Source organism: Setaria viridis, chromosome 9 (assembly GCF_005286985.2).
Source record: "Setaria viridis chromosome 9, Setaria_viridis_v4.0, whole genome shotgun sequence".
Taxonomy (NCBI): Eukaryota; Viridiplantae; Streptophyta; class Magnoliopsida; order Poales; family Poaceae; genus Setaria; species Setaria viridis.
The window spans coordinates 15,218,648-15,239,281 of NC_048271.2; the positions used below are offsets into that span (position 1 = coordinate 15,218,648).

The 20,634-nt window shown below is 49.2% G+C and overlaps 2 protein-coding genes across 4 annotated transcripts; both read left to right on the top strand.

The window, feature by feature from the left end:
* The first annotated feature begins 223 nt into the window (after positions 1-223).
* LOC117835338 (BTB/POZ and MATH domain-containing protein 1) lies at positions 224-1,212 on the top strand. The gene is made up of 2 exons (XM_034714695.1): positions 224-524; positions 629-1,212. The coding sequence occupies exons 1-2, from the start codon at positions 224-226 to the stop codon at positions 1,210-1,212; spliced, it is 885 nt and encodes a 294-aa protein (XP_034570586.1).
* Positions 1,213-10,884: 9,672 nt separating this feature from the next.
* On the top strand, positions 10,885-20,007 carry LOC117837273 (uncharacterized). Of its 3 annotated transcripts, none has more exons than XR_011897280.1 (6): positions 10,885-11,560; positions 11,655-12,479; positions 12,562-12,646; positions 12,808-13,243; positions 18,792-19,655; positions 19,763-20,007. XR_011897280.1 is itself a non-coding variant. In XM_072291152.1 (3 exons), the coding sequence occupies exons 1-3, from the start codon at positions 11,476-11,478 to the stop codon at positions 12,371-12,373; spliced, it is 684 nt and encodes a 227-aa protein (XP_072147253.1). In that variant the 5' UTR covers positions 10,885-11,475; the 3' UTR covers positions 12,374-12,493. The 3 variants fall into 3 exon arrangements, 1 of the variants encoding a protein (XP_072147253.1); XR_011897279.1 differs by having other exon boundaries at positions 10,886-11,560; positions 11,655-12,215; positions 12,336-12,479; positions 12,562-13,243; XM_072291152.1 differs by lacking the exons at positions 12,562-12,646; positions 12,808-13,243; positions 18,792-19,655; positions 19,763-20,007 and having other exon boundaries at positions 11,655-12,215; positions 12,336-12,493.
* The last annotated feature ends 627 nt before the right edge of the window (positions 20,008-20,634 follow it).

The following is a 20,634-nucleotide window of genomic DNA, read 5'->3' on the forward strand; positions in this document are numbered from 1 at the left end:
TCGGAGTACTCCGCCGACTCCGAGTCTCCTCCGAGCCGACTTCGATCAGTACCCGACTATCCAAGATTCCAAGAAGGCCCGGCGCTGTATAGAAGGTTTGGGCCCGCCCCGGTTTTGCTCCACATACCATCCCCAAACGCCTGACTCTAGTGTCAGAGCTCAGAACTCGTGGGCGATCTGTGATTTCCGTCGAATCTTGTGAAAACTCAAAACCCTCGCCGCCATGCCGGCGCCGGATTTCACCTCCGCCAACGTCGGGGACGCGGTGATGACCAGCTACCTTCTCGACCTCGATCACTACTGGCAAATAAAGCAGCTGCACCCCAATGGCCAGCGGATCACATCTCCCCCCTTCAAAGCTGGAGGTTGCTCCTGGCGCATCCACTACTACCCCAATGGCGTCTCCTCCTCCTGCGAAGATTACATATCAATCTTCGTCGCCCTTGACAGCAGAGTCTCCGAGCCCGTCAAGGTATGGTCTAGGTTCACCCTGCTTGACCTGGCCGCGGAAGAACCAGTGCCAGGTCACTCCGTGTACACGGAATTAAGGGAGTGCTCTGAAGTCGGAAGAAGTTTTTGGAGACGTCAGGGCATCTCCTTAACGGCTGCTTCGCTATCTTGTGGGAAGTCTTCGTGGACAGGGCAACGCCGCAGCATGACTTCTCGGACGCCGACGTCATGTTCCAAGTCGGCGACGAGGTGTTCAGCGCCCACAGGAGTGTTCTTGCGGCAAGGTCGCCGGTCTTTGAGGCGGAGCTCAATAGCGTGACGAGAGTGGCAGGAGAGTGCATACGGATCGATGATATGCTTCCTCAGGTGTTCGAGAGCCTGCTACACTTCGTATACACAGATTCGTTGCCGGAGATGACTGGGGCAGAAGAGCCTATGATGGCTGAGCACCTGCTGGTAGCGGCGGACAGGTTCGGCATGCAGGATCTCAAGCTGATCTGCGAGGAGAAACTGTTGTGCACGGATATAAACGAGGACACGATTGCAAAGATGCTGAGACTTGCTGTACAACACCACTGCCGTTTGCTCAGGGACGCTTGCATTGAGTTCCTTGAAGATCCTCCTGTACTCCAAGCAGTCATGGCAAACGACGACGAGGACTTACTTGAGCTTGTGGCTAAGACTTGCCCTGCGGTTTTGAAGGAGTTGTGGGCTTGTGATGAGGATGGCTGTATGCAAGACGAGTTGGCCATGTGCTTCTGAGGAAATTTCTTGGAGGAATGTTCTAATCCCTTAATACTAGACATGTGCTTATGGGAAAGCTAGTGGTGAATGGGAATCAATTAGTAACTATAAGTACTGATTCTAGTAGTCATATGCAGTGGTATGTTGTATAATCCTTAGTACGAAATAGTATGCTAGGCCATCTGGACTTTTTCTGTTAGTCCGGTCCTTTTGTGGTGATCTTGAAATTCTATGTATGACAAGGAAAGTATTTTTTCTTATTCCAGTGACATTCACAATTAGTTATGGTTTATATGCAAATGAAACCTTTTCTGTACATTATCCAGTCATTGTATTCTTAGTTTTCTGTAGGCTTGCACTCTCATTTTCAAATCTGAACCTGTCTGATTTCTTCAGCGATTGGTTTTTAACACAAAAGTTTCTTGTCTGATGATCTTTCAAAAAAAAAACATACGTTTCTTGTCTGAAGACAACGAGACACGCACTTGAGGCCCATCTGACAGACCGATACTGTTTGAGTACAGTAATAATGTGTATCTTGATAAGTAACTGCAGGGAAAGGATTTGCAGTTTGCATTAACCTTGTTTCACTTTCAGGCTCAGCATCACACACAAAGGGGTAACTTCCATTTCACATTCAGGTTCAGCATTATACTCAACACATGCAACATGTGGGAAGGAAACACACCCAATTTTCAGTGACACGGATGGTAACTATAGAAGCATTCAACAAGTTTGCTCAATGCTTATCAGAGAACTATTGGTGTGTCTATTAGAGAAAAGACTATTCTCTTGATACACTCGAAGGGCCTCAGCCCTGAGGGAACTTTAGAATGTGCACAGAAGGGACAGAGTTTTACTTTAAAAGTCAACTAAGTTGTTATAAAAAAAAGGCAACTAAGTTCTGTTCACAATCCGAAAACAGGCTTCTCTGAACTTACTGAAACTGCACTTCTTCAGACTTGATGTTCCTAACAAAGAAGGAACAGCAGCGAAGGGCATCCGGGACTGAGTGCGTGCTAATGACCAGGAGCTGCTGTGGCACCACGCCACCACCTAGCAGTAATCTTGCGCCAAGCAGGAGGCGTCAGGACGTTCAGATGAGTGACACTGATAGGAATGCAACTAGCATCTGGATGAGAAGGATTGAGGAAGACTACTGTAGGAGGCTTGTCAGTTGAATTAGTTCCATAAAGAGAAAAAAATGTTCAGGGATTCGAAGCCGAGATTTGTATACGAACATACATTTCCTTTCCTAAATTCAGTCAGAGAGGGGACATGAGATGAGAGTACAGAACCTCCTGAGCTCCAATTCAAAAGAACCAAAATCACATTTCAGGTAACGAAACAAATACCAGTTGCATATCAGCTGCGCAGTTGCAGAGACATAACATGGGTAATATCACAACTGTGCTTCTCTTTTCAGTGTCAGGAAGTGAATTCACCTATGCAATCACAAAGGGAAATTATAGCCAATCCGAAATCACATTCACACAAAAGTGCAGAAAACCAGCATTGGCGGATGATGATTTGTTTGAAAATAGAGGATCCAAACAAGCCAATTACACGTAACAAAATCACTTAACCCCTGCATTTTTCAAAATGTGACTACATCAAAAACGTACTAACTCTGATAGAAGCCTATAAAAGACCATCAGGAAGAGTCAATTACTGAACAAATATAATGACTGCTTAATCTGTGAAAAGATATCAGCTGTGCAGTTCCAGATTCCAGTGACAGAGCGTGGCAAGCATCACAATTTGCTTCCGTTTTCAGTGACAAGGAGTGAATTCAGCTATACAATCACAAGGAAATTAAACAATCAGAAGTCAGTACAGACTGCAATAAACGATACTTTTCAGATCAGCATTGCCCGATGATGGCTGATGTGAAATCAGATAATCCACATGAAAAGATTATACATGTATCAAAATCACCTAACTAACTCTGACAGGAGCCTAAAAACACCATCAGAAAGGGTCAATTACTTCACAAACAGACGTAATGACTGTTCAATGTTCAGAAACCCATCAGAGAAAAAGCAATAATTCCCACAGAGTCGAAGGGGCTTTCCGACGAGCGGGTTTTGAAGAACTGTAGCAGCCACCTTGCCAGCCGACCGCCTACGCGGAGGCGCACACCGGGCACACCATGCGGTCGACGTAGAGGCAAGTATAGCACACGCAGTCATGCCGCTGTGGTTGAAGCACCGTCCGCGCCGGATAGAAACGGCAAGACGGGCACCAGCCGTCCTCGGGGTCGGGGCCGGGGCCGAGCACGACGGGGTTGTAGTGGAATCCGACGGGCTTGTCGGCGCGGGGCACCTGATGTTCCTGCGGTGCCCGCTGGAGGCCGGGATGCCCGAGTTGGGCGGCGGACCCACCTCCGCGCTCCCCCACCGGCCAGATGTCGGCGGCTAGTTCCGCCATTTGCTGGAGCTGCTGCTGCTGCTGCTGCTTCTGCGCGCTGGCATCGACGGGCGGAGGAGGTTGCTGTTGTTGTTGTGGCCGAGGGGGGCGCTGATCGTGGGGTTCAGGAGGGCGCGAGGTCGCCGGGACGGCCGCCCACGCGGTGGCGCAGGGCTGGCATACGACGCGGTTGGAGCTGCAGATATTGACATGGCACGCCGGGCACACGTACGTCTTGGTCTTGGGGATGGGCTTGGGCTGCTTCTCGAGGGTTCCCCGCCGCCGCGTGGAGAGGGACTCGCTGGCGCGGGGCACTGGATTTTCCTGCGGCGGCCCCAGAAGGCCGGGACGTGAGTTCTCGATCGCGGGCGGTCCTCCGGGCGGCCCGCCGCGCTGCTGTCCCGTCGGGCGGTCGGCGACGAACTCCAGGTTCGCCGGCGACCATCGCCCCTGAAGGCCGTGAGGAGGACGTTGCTGGCGTTGAAGAGGTGGAGTGGGTGGACGCGGGCCCACCATGACCTTCCGGGCGGCCTCGCAGGCGCAGTGCACGCAGATGGTGTTGTTGGAGAAGACGGAGTGGTGGCAGTCCGGGCACACCATGGGCGTAGGCGGCCTGTTTCCCGAGCCCTGCGCTCGCCCCTGGAGCTGGAGGTCGTGACGGGGACGGGGAGTGCTGCCTCCTATCCCGACGCCGGGCTGCCGTCCCGTCGGGCGGCAGCGCGGCTCGTCGGCGACCGGTGCGGAGCGCGGGGCGTTCTGCCCGGGGTTGTCTGCATCAAGCAAACCAAGACGAGGATGAGCCAGAGCTCCAAAACCGCGCAGGAATAGAGAAGCGAGATCACGGCGCGCGTCGAGTTTCATGGGCACTCACCTTGGATTGGCAGGGCCCCGGACGCGCCCTCGGAGCCGCCGCCGTCCTCGCCGCCGCCATACGCCCTCGCCGCCGCGCTCACGGTGCTTTCGTGCGCCGACCCGTTGATCTCGTGCCCCTTCCGCTTGCCCTTGCGATCGCCCATCCCGGCTGCCCGCGAGCGCCTCTTGCCGAACGACCGAGCCGGCGGGGCCCGAGCAATGGGTCGAACACCTCGCCTGCTTCTCGACGAGGCGGCGCTGGTTCTGGCAAGCGCCCGTGCGGAAGGGATGGGAATGGGGAGAGGCACCGGCCCGACGTTGCGAGACGAGGCTATATACAAGGCCGGCGCTGGGCATGCCGTTTACGGTTTGGCTGTTGGCGGCTTGGCGCTTCGCTGCGAGCGATTCCAGTAATCATCCAGTTGGCGTCCTATGTGCTCTTTTTTTATATTATTAGTGGAAAAAATTAAAAAGTTTGCCCACAAGAATAATAAAAGGGTATGTTTGGGATATTCATGCAGTTGCTTATTATGGCGTATATTCAGAACAAGCGAATCTTGCAGCATTCTATGATAAGCTCAGATCATGGAGTGGCCGCCGGGGAAGGCAACGATGCCAGGGAACGGCGGCGCATGCCGTCCGGCGAGCGCGCACCCCGAGCGACCAGCTAGGAGTTGGGATTGGGAGGAGCGCAATGCACATCCGCCGATGAGGAGCTGGAGCTGGGCTCTTTCTGATCGAAAACGTTTCACTGAAAAGGTCGAAACGTTTCACTGAAAAGGGCGAAATTTCATCAGGAATTTGTGATCGGCCGGCCTGTGTACGAACGTACGCTTTCACCTCGAGGCAACCAACCGCAGCCAAGTACTATTACACTGACATAAAATTGCCATGATGATAATTGCGTTTCTCTTATCATCCCTGTAACTCTGAAAACAATTGTGTTTCTCTTTTCTCAGAGTCTGTCTTCTCAAACGATCGAACTGCCAAACAGCCAAAATATCACTTGTGCTGTTGCAGTATCACAAAGTGACAATTAACATCAGTGTGCTCCTCTTTTTTAGACATTGTTACCACTGTGCTCCTCTTTTCAGTGGAAAAACAGACAATGTTATAAGTTGGAAACCATATGCAGTACAACCAAAGGAAATTATCCCTCTTATTCAGTGGAGAAAGACAATGCTATAACTGGAAACCATATGCAGTGCAATCGAAGGGGGAAAAAACCCTCGGCATTCAGAAATCACAGTCAAACACATCTGTAAGATATGATTTCTGTGATTTTATCAAAAAAAGAAAAAGAAAAAAGATATGATTTATGTCAAAAAAGAGGGCACAGATGAGTCAACTAATCTCGCAGCATCACAATTTGTTAGTGCACGCTGATGAGCAGGAGCTGCTGTGGCACCACAGTCCACAGCCACCGCCTTGCAGCTTCGAAACAACGTTGAGGGGACATGAGATGAGAATATGAGACTTCACCTCCAATTCAAAACGCCCAAAACTCACCTTCAGGAATAGAAACGAATATCAGTTGTTCCAGTGACATATTTATTGTACTCCCTCCATCCCAAATTACTATTCGTTTTGGTTTTTCTAGATACATCACTTTTACTATATCTAGGTGCATATCAAAAAGTATGTATCTAAAAAAACCAAAACGAATAGTAATTTGGGATGGAGGGAGTAACAAATATCATAATTGTGCTTCTCTTTTCAGTGACAGCCTGACAGTTTGTGAACTCAGTCACAAGGAAATTTGCTGATCAGATATCACAAATTCACAATCACACTCACACACACATATAGCATCACAGACAGAGTGCAGTAAATGATACTTTTGATACTAGCATTGGCCAATGATGATTTATGTGAAAACGGTGAACCATCAGAGAAATGCTACAGTCCTGTCCGAAGTCCTGAAAAGCTCAGTGAACCATCAGAGCATCAACCACAGCCAAATACAAACACACTGACATAAAATTGCTATTATGGTAATTATGTTTCTCTTTTCCAATGTTTCCTTCTCAAACCATTGAACTGCCAGACAATAAAAATATCACTTATGCAGTCATGCTGTTACAGTACCCCAAAATTACTAATAGCATCAGTGTGCTCTATTCAGTAGCAAAACAGACAGTAAGATAACTGAACAGCATGTGCAGTACAATCAAAGGGAATTTAACCCCCTGCATTCAGAAATCACAATCACCCACATATAGCATCAAAAGCTTGCAGGAAGTTAACCCGCACATTCAGAAATCACAATCACAGATACAATAGCATCAAGACCCTGCATGAACCAGTACTCCTCCAACCAGCATCTGGAAGATATGATTGCTGCCAAAATAGAGGACACAAATGAGTCGATTAATCTCACAGCATTGCATTATTAGTTGTATGGATTAAAACCAATAGCATTATCCACTGCTACATTACAAAACGTCTTATAACTCTGTTTAAAGCGGAACTCTAAAAACTCTGTTAGAAGCCAAAAAAAACACATCAGAAACTGGCATAACTGCACAGATGTAGCAACTGCTTAATCTGTTCTGAAAAGATCAGAGTTACCATCGGAGAAAACACAATGTTCAGAGAATCATCAGTGACAAGTGAATTCAGCTATGCAATCACAAAAAAATTAGCTGATCGGAGATCATAATCACACACATGTACAGCATCACAGGCAGAGTGTAGTAAACGACACTTTTCAGACCAGCATTGGCCGGTGATGATTTATGCGAAAACAATGAATCGAAAGAGACAATTGCATGGATCAAAATCACCTAATCCCTGCATTATCCAAAACACCATTACATCGCAAAAATGCTAACTCTGACAGAGAAGCCTAAAAACCATCAGAAAGAGCCAATAATCCAGAAATGTAACCACTGCCTAATCAGATCCAAAAACTGCATAAACCCATCAGAGAAGACGCGATCGTTCTCACAGAATCGAAGGGCCCTAAATAATGTAGCCGGCGCACGTACTACACGTGATGCGGAAGACATAGCGGCAGGCATAGCACAGGCAGACATGCCTCGATGGTTGAGGGTTCACCGGCGCCAGAAACAGACCGCAGCCCCAGCAGGGGGCGGATTCGGCGGGGGCCACTGGATGCCCGACTTGGGCCGCGTACCCTCCGGGCGCCTCACCGAGCTGCCCCACCGGGCGGATGCCGACCGCGGGCTGGTTCTGGAGCTGCAGCACGCTGGCACCGACGGGCGGAGGAGGCTGGTGGTGGGGTCGAGGAGGAGGAATGCCCAGGACGGCCGGTGCGGCGGGGCGCACTGGATGCCCGACTTGGGCCGCGTACCCTCCGGGCGCCTCACCGAGCTGTCCCACCGCGGGCTGGTTCTGGAGCTGCTGCGCGCCGGCACCGACGGGCGGAGGAGGTTGCGGGTGCTGTTGAGGCCGAGGGGGATGCTGATGGTGGGGTTGAGGAGGAGGAGGAGGGCCTGAGGTCGCCGGGACGGTCGCCTGCTCAGGTTCGCACACCTCGCAGCGGTAGGCGAAGTTGCAGGGATCGCACGGGCAGACATGCCGCCACGGGTGATACGACACCAGCCCCACGCCATCGCAATCGCAAATCGGGCATTTTCCAACCTCGGGGATGGGCGCCTGCGGTGGCTGCTGGTGGACGGGACGCCAGTTCTGGAGCTGTTGCCGCATAGCCTCTAGATACAACCGATCCAGCTGTACTTGACGCCGCAGCCAAAACACCAGCTGGCGGGAGTTCTCTGCAGCAAACCAAGAAACGAACGAGAAATTCAGAACGGCGCAAGGAGAGGGGAGCAAGAACAAGGCGCGCGTCGAGTTTCTTGGGCACCCACCTCGGATTTGCTGGTATTGAGGGGCTTGTTGAAGAGAACCCCTGGACTGAAGCACAAGCAGCAAGCTCCGCAAGGCCAGCGCCTGCAACTGATGAACGCCGTGACCGTGGTTGAAGCCGAAGCTGCTCCCGCCGAGCGCACCGCCATGCTGCTGCCCCGTCGGGCGGTTGGTGGCTCGCATCGCCTCGAACTGCTGGAGCAGTTGCTGCACGGCCAGTTGAGGACGGTGAAGTTGCCGAGGATCCCGCTCCAGCAGGCACCTACTGCAAGGGAGATCACGCGAGTTCTGGCACACTGGGCACACGCAGGCATCGCCCCTGGGCTGAAGCTGAAGCGGCAAGTCCCCCGAGGCCGGCGCCTGCAACTGAAGGCCGTGGCCGTGATTGAAGTTGAAGCTGCTCCCGCCGAGCGCACCGCCATGCTGCTGTCCCATCGGGCGGCGGTTGGTGGCTTGCATCGCCTGGTACTGCTGGATCAGTTGCTGCACGGCCAATTGAGGAGGGGGAAGTTGCCGAGGAGCGGTTGGCGGCAAGTTCTCCGAGGCCGGCGCCTGCAACTGAAAGCCGTGGCCGTCACGGAAGCTGCTCCCTCCGGGTTGCTGGTGGCCGTGCGGCAGGTTGACGACCGGTGCGGAGCCCGGGGCGTCCTGGCCGGGGTTCCCTGCAGCGGAACCAAGAGACAAGATAGCTTCAAAACCGCAAGAACAGGGAAGCATGAAACAAGGCGGGCTCGATCGGGTTTTCTCGGGCACGCACCTGCTCCTGCTCGTGGGATGCGCCATGCCCCGGGCGCCCCCGCTGAACTGCTGCTGCCGTCCCCGCCACCGCGTCGCCCCGCAAACAACCTCGCCCTCTTGTAGGGATTGGGATCGTCCTCGTACGCGGGCATCTTGCCCTTGCGCTTGCGGTCCCGGTCCCCGTCCCGGTCGCCCATCACGCCACCCTCGGGACTCTGATCCTCTCACCGAGGGATCGAGCCGAAGGGGCGCCAACACCTTCTCCCAAGACTTCCTCTGCTTGAGACGAACGGCAGGCACAACTGTTCGAGAAAGGGCGAGAACGAGAAGGAATGGGGAGGGGGGAGAGGCGCCGCTGCGAGACGAGGTAGACGACGAGGCTTTATAGAAGGCCGGGGATTGCCGTTTGCGGCTTGGCGCTGCGTGCAAGGGAAACCGATTTGGGGGGAAGCTGGCCAAGCGAAACGTGTTTGACCGATGGGCCAGCCCGTTTAGCAACATGGCCTTCTCTCACAGTCAGGGTCTTCTTAGTTTTGAGCGCACTAGCCCGACACAAAAACATTCAGTATGCCTTTTTTTCTTGAATATTTTCTAAACATGTAGGCCCTCTCAAGATTCAAGAACTATTTTAAGAATTATTGGCCCTCTCAAGATTCGAGAACCAGTGCGTGTGTTGCCAGGAAGGGATTTGACAGAGGCTTTTCAATTGAAATTATGAAAAACTAATAGATCGAAAGGAATGTTCTTCAGGAATTTGTCCATTATTTATACGAACATACATGAATTAAGCATACTGAGTATCTTTTACAATCTTCTTTGCGCATACATGAATTAAGACAGAAACTTCTTGTGCGTTCCTCAACTCAGCTTCTTTTCTGAATATCTTTGGCAGATATCCTTGTTCTTGGATGGAGTATGAGCATCCAATGCAAGCGGCTGCTTCGCTGTACTCTGTACGTATCAGTGTATCACATTCGTTAGCATCTGCCACTTAAACTTTGGGGATAGTGGTTATATAGCCATACCTACGTAGCACACCAACATGAAGCTCACAACCTCATGTGAGGAATACATCAGGTTCACTAAAAACTCATCTAAAAATATGTACGGATAGTGCAAACATCCACCATGACATAAAATTTGAGATTGAATAAAACTTGCGCAAGGTGAATTGAAAAGGAGAAATCAGGTTATGAACACTTGTGGGTTGCTGATCAGACATGAACAGTGCACGCGTAACCGTAACTATTCAAGTGTTGGTTTCTCTTTTTTATTTATACTTACACAATTTTTTGTTCAGCCTCAAACTTAACATGATGATAAAGGATTGCATGCTGTACCCATCGGCATTTTTAGATGAACTTTTCATGCATCAGTTGAGGTGCTACCAGATTTTCTAGCATGGTAACATCGTAAAGGGCTTATAGCATTGGATACGTTCTCATTGAAGTTTGTATGGCAAGATGGCCATGGAATATCTTATTTCTAAAACCCTAGAACCAACCAGTTTTGAATGTGGATATTCTCATGTTTCTTTTCATTTAGTCGGAATTCCATTGTTTAATGTGAGTTTTTTTATTAAATCCATGTGAATATATTAAACATTTCCCAAGAATATATATTGCTTTACAAGTAATTACATGAAAATATTTTTTGTGATGATCATGTTGAGTTTTTCCTGCTAGGTTAAACATTTTAGTTCTAGAATTCGAACCAATTTAGGATATCAATCCGCATCTCAGCGCCGAAATTGCTGTGATCAATACCGAGGTCGTGTGTTAGTGGCAATGATGGAATTGATGCCAAGCCATTATACCATAGAGCAAGATACGCCGTTAATGAGCTGTGGGTTAATTCTGAAAATATTCTTGAAAGGGGACCTACATGTTTATAAAATACTAATTCAAGAAAAAAAAGTCATATGAAAATTTGTGTTAGGCTAGTAGGCTCAAAACTAAAGCCTTAACAATGAGAAAAGGCCATGAATAAATAAGCAACAAATAAGTTGCTTGACGGGCTCCCTTGTGGTTGTGGCCCATCAAATGTTTCGCGCGGCCCAGCTTTCCGTGTGGTCATCTCCTCCTTCCTTCCCCCAAATCCGAGACTCCCCAAATCCGATTTGGCTTCTGGAATCTGGAGTCGCCGCAGCGCCAACCGCCAAGCCGCAAAACGGCGAGCCATGCCCGGTGCTGGCCTTCTATAAAACCTCGTCTACCTCGTCGTCATCGCAGCGCCTCTCCCCCATTCCTTCTCGTTCTCGTGCTTGAACACCACCGCGTAGTCTCGGGTCTTGACAAGAAGAGGAAGTCTTCGGATCGGACAAAGCAGGGGAGGAGTACGAGTTCGACCCCCGCCGCAGCGGCTCGAGCGTTCGAGGGAAGGGGGCGAGATGGCGACCAGGACCGCAAGCGCGACAAGGGCAAGGGGAAGGAGGTGTCCGAGAACGAGGACATGGTGTCGTCGTTCGCTCGTTCGCTGAGGGCGCTGCGGACATGGGACGGCAACCGCTTCTCGGGCGCGTCCGGGTCAGGAGCAGGTGTGTGCCCGAGAAAACCTGAGCCCGCGTTGTTTCTTAGCTTGCTTCCCTGTTCTTGAGGTTTTCAAGCTCTTGTCTCTTGGTTTCGCTGCAGGGAACCCCGACCAGGACGCCCTGGGCCTCCCTCCTCCTCAACCCCACCATCAGCCTCACCGGTTGACGCTCCACACCGCCGCACCGGTCGTCCTGGGCCTCCCTCCTCCTCAACCCCACCATCAGCCTCCTCCGCCCGTCGGTGCCGGCGTGCAGCAGCTCCAGAACCAGCCCGCGGTCGCCATCCGCCCGGTGGGGCAGCTCGGTGAGGCGCCCGGAGGGTACGCCGCCCTACTCGGGCATCCAGTGCGCCCCGCCGCACCGGCCGTCCTGGGCATTCCTCCTCCTCGACCCCACCACCAGCCTCCTCCGCCCGTCGGTGCCAGCGTGCTGCAGCTCCAGAAACAGCCCGCGGTCGGCATCCGCCCGGTGGGGCAGCTCGGTGAGGCGCCCGGAGGGTACGCCGCCCAATTCGGGCATCCAGTTCCCCCCGCCGACCAGCCCGGACCGGACCCGACCCCGACCCCAACGACGAGGACCTCAAGTGCTCGGCCTGCCGGTACTATCCGGTGCCGACGAAGGATCAACCACGGTGGCATATCTGCGTGTGCGACGCCTGCAGGTCTGACGGCATTTTTCGCTCGGTGTGCAACTTCGTCCCGTAGGGGGCTGCTCCCCTTCGATTCTCTCAGAACGATTGCGTTTTTTCTGATGGGTTTCTGTTGTTTTTGTTACTGATTAGGCAGTGGTTCCGATTCTGCAGTAATTGCTTCTTGCTGATGGTTTTTTAGGCTTCTGTCAGAGTTAGTACATTTGCGATGTAACATGGTTTTGGATAATGCAGAGATCTCTTTGGATTCTCTGTTTCTGCATAAATCATCATCGGGTTGGTCTTCTGCACTCTGCTTGTGATGTTATGTGTGTGTGATTGTGATATCTGATCGGCTAATTTCCTTGTGATTGCACAGCTGAATTCACTTTGTCATTGATGGGGTCTCTGAACATCACGTTTTCTCTGATGGTTCTCTCAGCTTTTCAGAGCAGATTAAGCAGGTGCTACGTCTGTGCAGTAATGCCACTTTCTGATGTGTTTTTTTTTTGGCTTCTGACGTTTTTGTGATGTAGCAGTGGATAATGCAGTTGGTTATAATCCATACCTAACAACGCGAGGCTGCGAAATTAATTTGACTTATTTGTGTCCTCTATTTTGACAGAAATCATATCTTCCAGATTCTGGTTTGAGCAGTACTGAGTTCATGCAGGGTTATGATGCTATCGTCTGTGATTGTGATTTCTGAATGTGAGGGTTAACTGTTAGATTGATCTCCTCCCCATTGGGCTCAAAGGGCCATCGGGACCCTGATCCGCGCCCTGATCGGGGGCGCCCACCCTAGCATTGGGTGGTGGGCCCCTGTCGCGCTGCGCTATATAAATAGGGTGGTGGCCACGGCTCGGCTCACGAGGTTCGCTGTAGCCAGCCGCCCCACCGACACACCTACCGATCTAGGTCTTGCGCAGTAGCGGTGGGAAGCACCACCGCCACCTCGCCGGCGACTCGACTCGGCACTGCGCGTCGCTGCCTTGCGCAGACTTCCCCACGCGAACGTGAGATGGCCAGCAGCTCTGCTGCTACCACCCCTAGGGGTGAAGGTATTCCTATCTCTCTCTCTCGCTCTCGCTCTCGGTACACACCAGAAACACTAAGTTCTTCATGATGATTATGATCCCGACTAGATATGCATCTAGAGATCCTAGGCACGCATCTAACAATGGCATCAGACACCTCACTAGAAGCTTTTCTAGATGGGGAAAAAGAAGTAGATCCAAAAAGAAACAGAAAAAGTAAAACCCTAACCCTAACCCTAGATCTAAAGAAAAGAGGGACGCGGGGAGGCTTACCTGCCGCCGTCCTCACCGCCGCATGTCCACCGACGGCGAGCGGCAAAGGCCGGCCGAGCCACGGGCTCGCCGGGGAAAAGATCCACCCGAGCCGCCGGAGCATCCGCTCGGGGCTCGGGGGGCGCAACATGTGGCGGAACCGTCCAACTTAAACTGGTTTAAATGCGCCTAATTGTTGCCGACGCAGCAATTATGCGAATCGCACTTAAAACAGTATAAGTCCGGTCGTCCGTCGAGTGTCCCTAGGACCCCTCGAAAGATCCACGTCGTGTCTCATAGCCATACATCAGGATTGTATCCGCGATGGGATAACATCAACAAATATTACATTTTTACATACATACACGAGGTACGAGTTAATACAAGACATAGTTTGAAGCAAACTTAACAGTACAGTGTTAGACAGAGTTCTAGGACTTATAACATAAACGGTTCGGATGGAGATGAGCATTATGAGACTTCTTCTAGGGGTATTGTGAGACTCGTAACAATACCCTAGGATTTTGGGGCTTCCTCCTCGGTGGACTCCTGCGGTGCTTCTGAAAAGATAGCCACAAGGGATAACCCTGAGTACGGGGTACTCAGCAAGTCTTACCCGACTAACTAATATAATAGTTTTTCTTGGAAGTACATGATAGCTTTTTCGGTGTACTTGGCCGATATATTTTTGCCAAAAAGCTTACTACAAGTGAGACCTTAGTTTTATCTTTTACTTGGGTTAAGTTTTTTTCCTAACCATTCTAGGTGATGATAAAAGATTAATTGCGAACAACAAGGTATTAAGTCATACACCAATCATTATCAGAAAGATATGTCATTCATGAATTCATGCTACGATGCTCAACAGTGATCAAGTGCATTCATAACCGAGAATTGCGGCGATCCGGATCATATTACATCCTGCAGGAGAGTACCCTGATCACCAGTTATATACGACTGTCCAGGTCATACGTAACGACATTTCGATTAGCAAATCCAATGATTGGGAATAAGACTACCCGGACCCAGGGACGCACCCCCACATGGGACCCCACGTCTGGCCCGATCACCATGTGAGTTTCAGGCTACGCCCATGCCAATCTCCAGCACGTCAAGCGCGGGTACGAAGTATTCCCAATCAGAGGGTTTACTAACCTACTGGGCTTTATTGGTCCCATACCCAGTAAGTGATCAAATGCTTTTCACTTGATCAAAGGTTAAGACAACGAATCGGGTCTTAACCAAATTAATCTAGCAGACAGAATTACATCCTTAGCTTCTGTCCGCTTCTCAATTTCCAAGTCATCTTTCCATAAATAACATGTATGGCTCAAAAATTTTCCTTAAGCTTGGTAAACCAAGCATTTAAGCACTAGGCAATTCTAGACTTGGGTTATCTACTAAAGGTTTGAACAAGTGGCAAAGATGTCCTTAAAACAAGGTATGATAATGCACAAGAATGGGTTTCAAGCAACTCCTAGACTTAGTGCATACATATAGCAAATAGCTAAATAATGGACACATGAAATATTGACTTCAAAATAATAGGTATAATGCACCGGGGCTTGCCTTGTTCCCTAAAAAAGTTAGCACTGTCCGAAGGGTTGGCCTCGCAGGGGACTAATTCAAAGATTTCCTCAAACTCCGGAGATCCTTCTAAATATTCCGGAAAATCTCCTTCTGGTGCTTCGGTGTCTATAACACAACATATGCAGGGGTTAGGAATGCAACTTTTTGAATATAAGACTATACAACTTTCCTTCATGATAAAGTTGCAAGCCAACAAGGACTATACAATTTATCATGATGAAGTTGCAAGCCAACACACAAAAACCCGAAAGATTAGCCCAAAATTTTTATTTCCTTAATTATCCTTACTTAGGGCCTTTTCTTTTATTTTTAGAAAATGTTACAATTATTTTCTAATCTTGAAAACCTAATTTCCTATGAGTTAATAATAATTTGTAGTTATGAAAATGTTATTACATATTTTATGCATTTAATAAAGATTAAGTATTTATTTAATTACTTAAAAGAAAGGCATTAAATAAATACCCAAATTTTTTTATTATTTTTCTAGGGTATAAAAATTTTAATGCATAAAGGAAAATAAAACAAGCCTAACAAAATTGGTTTCACTAATTTTGGACACTCCTATAAATTTCTGTGATTTAAATGGTGAGATTCGGATTTAAACTAATTATTCTATAAAGGAAATCTAAATTTTCCCGAAAAACACCCCCGGTAACTTTTCTCACGCGACCTTCTTCTACCCCCTCTCTCTTGCACTGGGCCCGTGGCGCGGACCCACCCTTTCTCCTATTCATCCTACCCGCCGGCCTATTTCTCCTTGGCCGGGCCCTACTGGGCCGATTCTTTTCTCCTCCTCTTCTCTTTTCACCGGTGACGGCCCAACGGCCCATTTTTCTTTTTCTCTTTTTCCCGCACGCTGGCCTGCTGGATTTCTGGGCCTCCGGCTTCTTTCTCCAACGGCCGACCAACACCGGCTCCTTGGGTCTCCGGAGCGCCAGCCCAACTGATGCCCGCGCCCGGCCGGCCTGCTTCCTCTCCTCCTCTTCTCTCCACTGACGCGCGGGTCCGGCTCCAGTGCCTTCTTCTTCCTCCCGCCAAAAACCGGCGCGACAGGGGGGGCGGCGCGGCTCGCCGGCCGGCGCCCTTCCAGCGACGGGGCTAGGCCGGGGAAGCGTCTCTGTGCCCTCACGCACCCGCGCGCGGTGACAGCTCCCCGGGAGGTGGCCGAAGCCACTCCCTCCACGGCGGCGGGCGGCGGCGCCTACGGCCGGTCGTGGTCAAGCACGACGACGGCGCAACCCACCCCGACGACTCCCTCTACAGCCTCCTAGCATCCCAAGGACCCGCCTACGACTACCCAAGAAGAAAGAGAGCAAGCGCAAGGAGGTGCTCACCGTGAGCAGGAGGTGCGGCGACGGCGGACAGAAACTACGGCGGTTTCTGGCACGCCGACGGAGAAGCTGGGCAACAAGTGGCTAGGGTTGTTGGTGGGGTATGTATGGAGGTGTAGACGGAGGGAATCGACGAGAGCGGCGGTGTGGTGGGGGAATTTTACCCGGCGGCGGTGGCTTGGACAGAGGAGCGGCGGCGGTGAAAAAGAGCAGCGGTAAAACGGGCGGCGCGGGAGCGGTAGTTATTCAAGGTTTTCACCGCGCGCATGGATGCCACCATGGTCTACTCGTAGGCTTGCGTGGTAAGGAGGTGGCCTAGCTATCTTGAGCTGGACAGCGGCAGACGCACCGACGACGACACGTCCTGCCTGCTCTGTCGCCCCTCCCCTTTCTTATTTTCTGACGCCCGATATTCAGAGCTCCACCACGGCTGATTCCAAATCCAACGGTTCACAAGTCACTTAAACAAAGTTGTAGATAAACTTGAGTCCTTCAACTTTTATTTAAGTTTCTACCCGGGATAAACATCCTAGCAGTGGAATTTCGAATTCCCTTTCTTCTATAACTGAATCACTTAAATTCAAAGTTCAGTTCGTCAGTCTTGAACAGAGTCACTTACCCGACTTTAAAAATGGTTTTAGTGATCTAAATCCCTTCCTCTCTGTCCAACTAATTCCCAATTGTGTTCTACAACCTTCAAAGTTTCCATTTTGCCCATAAATACTTGCACCTTTTGTTCTACAGTTTTCTGAAATCGGCTCCAAACTTGGCCATATAGTGCTGTTTCAAACTTAGATAAATTCAGAGGTGCAGTTTACCGTGACAAGGTGCCGACTTTGAGCTTCCATTTGAAATGGTTCCCTCTACTTTTCCTGATAAACAACACTTGAAGATTCTTGTCCAAAGTCCACACTTTAATATGGTATAGTTGTTTGGATCCACTTATTTGAAAAATTCAACAGAATCTAATTTTCAAAAATGAACTTTGTGCTGTTTTTCTGAAACTCCTGTTGTCGGACAGGGAACAGTAACTTTGATTTTCAATTTCTCTCTTTGATTTTCTTGAGGTATTTAGAACCAAATCTTGTCCCAAATCTTGATCTTTAATTTCTAATCATCCTTACACCTCCATTCCATATTTTTGCCAAATTTTTCTGAATTTCAAATTCAAAATTCAAATTTCGGTTAAATTTGACCCGAATTTGATTTTTGGCCAATTTCTTCTTCTTTTCTTCATGAATTGCTTCCATTTCTTCAGAGTCACTTTGATGACTAAAAATGGTAGGTATTACACAATAGCACCACCAAAGGACCGCTCGACGGCGGCCAACCTCGCGGTGGACGCGCGCGCCGGCGAGGGGACCCGCGGTGGCGCGCGGCCCTCTTCCATGGTCGCCATGGCCACCTCCTGGATCTCGGAGTAGGCTCCGAGGGAGAGGGGGAGGGAAAGCAAGCAAAAGAGAGAGAGGGGGGCTGCCGCGGTCGTGCGCCGGCGGGGCCATCCCTCAACCGCCGCCGCCGGCCATCGCCGGGCGCGGGAGAGATAGCCCCGCCGCAGCCGCCGCTACGGTGGGATCTCGCGGGGGAAAGAACAGACTGAGCTAGGGTTTTCGGGGGAGCCGGCCGTCGGAGATTTTGATCCGCCGAAAGTGCTGCTGGACCGTCGGATTTTACGGACGGACGAGATCGTCCGGGCCAGATTTGGCCCGGGCGGGTAAGAAGAGCAGGCCGTTGTGGCGGCCCAGGCCCAGGCTGCGGCCTGCGAGTGAACGAATAGAGCCGACCGGGCCTCAAGGCTGCGATGGGCCGAGCGAACCGCGGCTGCTGGGCCAAAGGCCAGCAGGCCGTGCGAGCGGGCCGAGTGCGGGAATGGGTTGTGGGCCGTTTTTCGCTGTTAGGCCGAAAATAGAGTTTTGCACAGTAACGCTTGAAAATTAGTTTTTTTTCTATTTCCAGAAGCATTTAATTGATGTTTTTTGCATAGTTTTGGTCTCTAATCTAATTTGAACCAACGGGATAATTTGTATTAGAGATTAATAAAGTTTATACAGTGATTTTGCTTCTGAAAATAGATTTATTTCACAGTTTCCGCTGCAAAAGTCAAATTTATTGCTCTATTTAAATTTAATTTGAACCACCGAGATAATTAAATTTATGAGAGCATGATAAAGTTAATTTCTTCTTTAAAAGATAGATTATGGTGTTGTTATTTTCTGACCAATGTTGTTAATAACTGTATCATGATTTAAAAAGTTTTGATGCTTTTATTTCTATTTCTGCCCAACGGTGATATAGTTTTAAATTGCATAAACAGTTGTATGTTTTATTTTTTGACCAACGTTGGAAATAAATCATGCAATTGTTGTTATGATCTCACCTTGGATTGCAAGTTTCAGGATCATTCAACTTAATGGCTTGTCCGAAAGAGATACCCATTCTGAAAGGAAACAACCATACAGAGTGGAGGAAGAAGATTGAATTCTCCTTCGTTTGTGGAGAAGTTGACTGGGTGCTGTCTACACCGCGGCCAAAAGCTCCAGAGAAGCCAGTGAGGGCTGAAGGTGATGATGATGCTGCATGGCAGCAAAAGGAAAGGGACTATGCTCCACTAGAGTTGGCATATACCCTTGAAAACAAACAGTGGACCACTGCCAACAAGAAATGTATGGCTTTGTTAAAGAATACGATTGAGCCTGCAATTTTAGGCTCGATCACAGAGTGCGACTCCGTCGCAGAGTACCTCGAGAAGATAAGGAATCAGTTCACTGATTCCTCAAAGATATATGCTACCCAGTTGTTCAAGCAGCTGGCCACAGAGAGGTACAATGGAGGAGGGACTGGCATAAGAGATCACATCTTGAGGATGTATAACTTGGCAGCACAGTTGAAGCCAATAGATCTTGAGCTCAAGTCTGGGCACATTATTCATTTGGTTTTCGCTTCCCTGCCAAAAGAGTTTGACACTTTTGTTGTCAATTATAACATGTAGCCAGAACAGTGGGACATGGAAAAAATGATAGCCATGTGCGTGCAGGAAGAGGATAGAATTAGATCCTCATATGGTGGTTCATTGCACTATGTGAAGGACAACAGGAAAAAGAATGCTAACTCCTCTTTCAAGGCACGAGTAAAGGCTCCTATGCAGCAGCATCACCAAAAGCCTCTCACAGTAGAAAAAGATCAGTGTCTACACTGCAAGAAAAAGGGACATTACAAGAAAGAATGTTCCGACTGGTTAAAGTCGATAATGGCAAAAAGAGGTCAGAACACTATATCCTTTGTAAATGAATCCTTGTATACACAGTATTCGAAATCTACTTGGTGGATTGACTCAGGTGCAACTGTTCATGTTGCAAATTCTTTACAGGGATTCCGTTTGACGAGGACTACGCAAAGAAGCGAAAGATGCGTTGAAGTCGCAAAGGGAGTCCAAGCAGATGTTGAAGCTGTTGGCGATGTCTCTCTAGAGCTAGTTGATGGTTTCATGCTTGTACTTAGAGATGTACTTTATGTTCCTTCGTTACACAGAAACTTGATTAGCATTTCACGTATGGACCATGATGGATATGAATGTCATTTTGGAAATGGAAAGTGTGCCATTTGGTTTGATAATGCATGTGTTGGTGTTGCCATCCTTCACAATGAGTTGTATTTATTATCACTGCATGAAAAAGTAAATTCTGTGTGTGATGTGAATATGAATGTATCCTCGTCAGATCAAGAAACAAAGAAAAGAAAGAGAACTCATGAAACATCGTTGAAATTATGGCACTGTCATTTAGGCCATATTTCGAGGGGGAGAATAGAAAGACTAGTTACGAATGAAATTCTTCCTCAATAAGAGTTCTCAGACTTAGAACAATGCGTTGATTGCATGAAAGGAAAGTTTGTAAAGCAAATTAAAAAAGGCGCTAAACGTAGCACAGGAGTTTTAGACATAATCCACACTGATATTTGTGGACCATTTCCTGTGAAAAGCGTGGATGGCTATGACTCGTTCATAACATTCACAGACGATTACTCCCGTTATGGTTACATTTATCCAATTAAAGAAAGATCAGAAGCGCTGGATAAATTTAAGATATTTAAAGCTGAAGTTGAAAATCAACATAACAAAAGAATTAAAATAGTAAGATCCGACCGTGGGGGGGGAGTACTATGGTCGACATACCCCATTTGGCCAAGTTCGTGGACCTTTTGCAAGGTTTTTGCAGGAAAATGGCATAGTAGCCCAATATT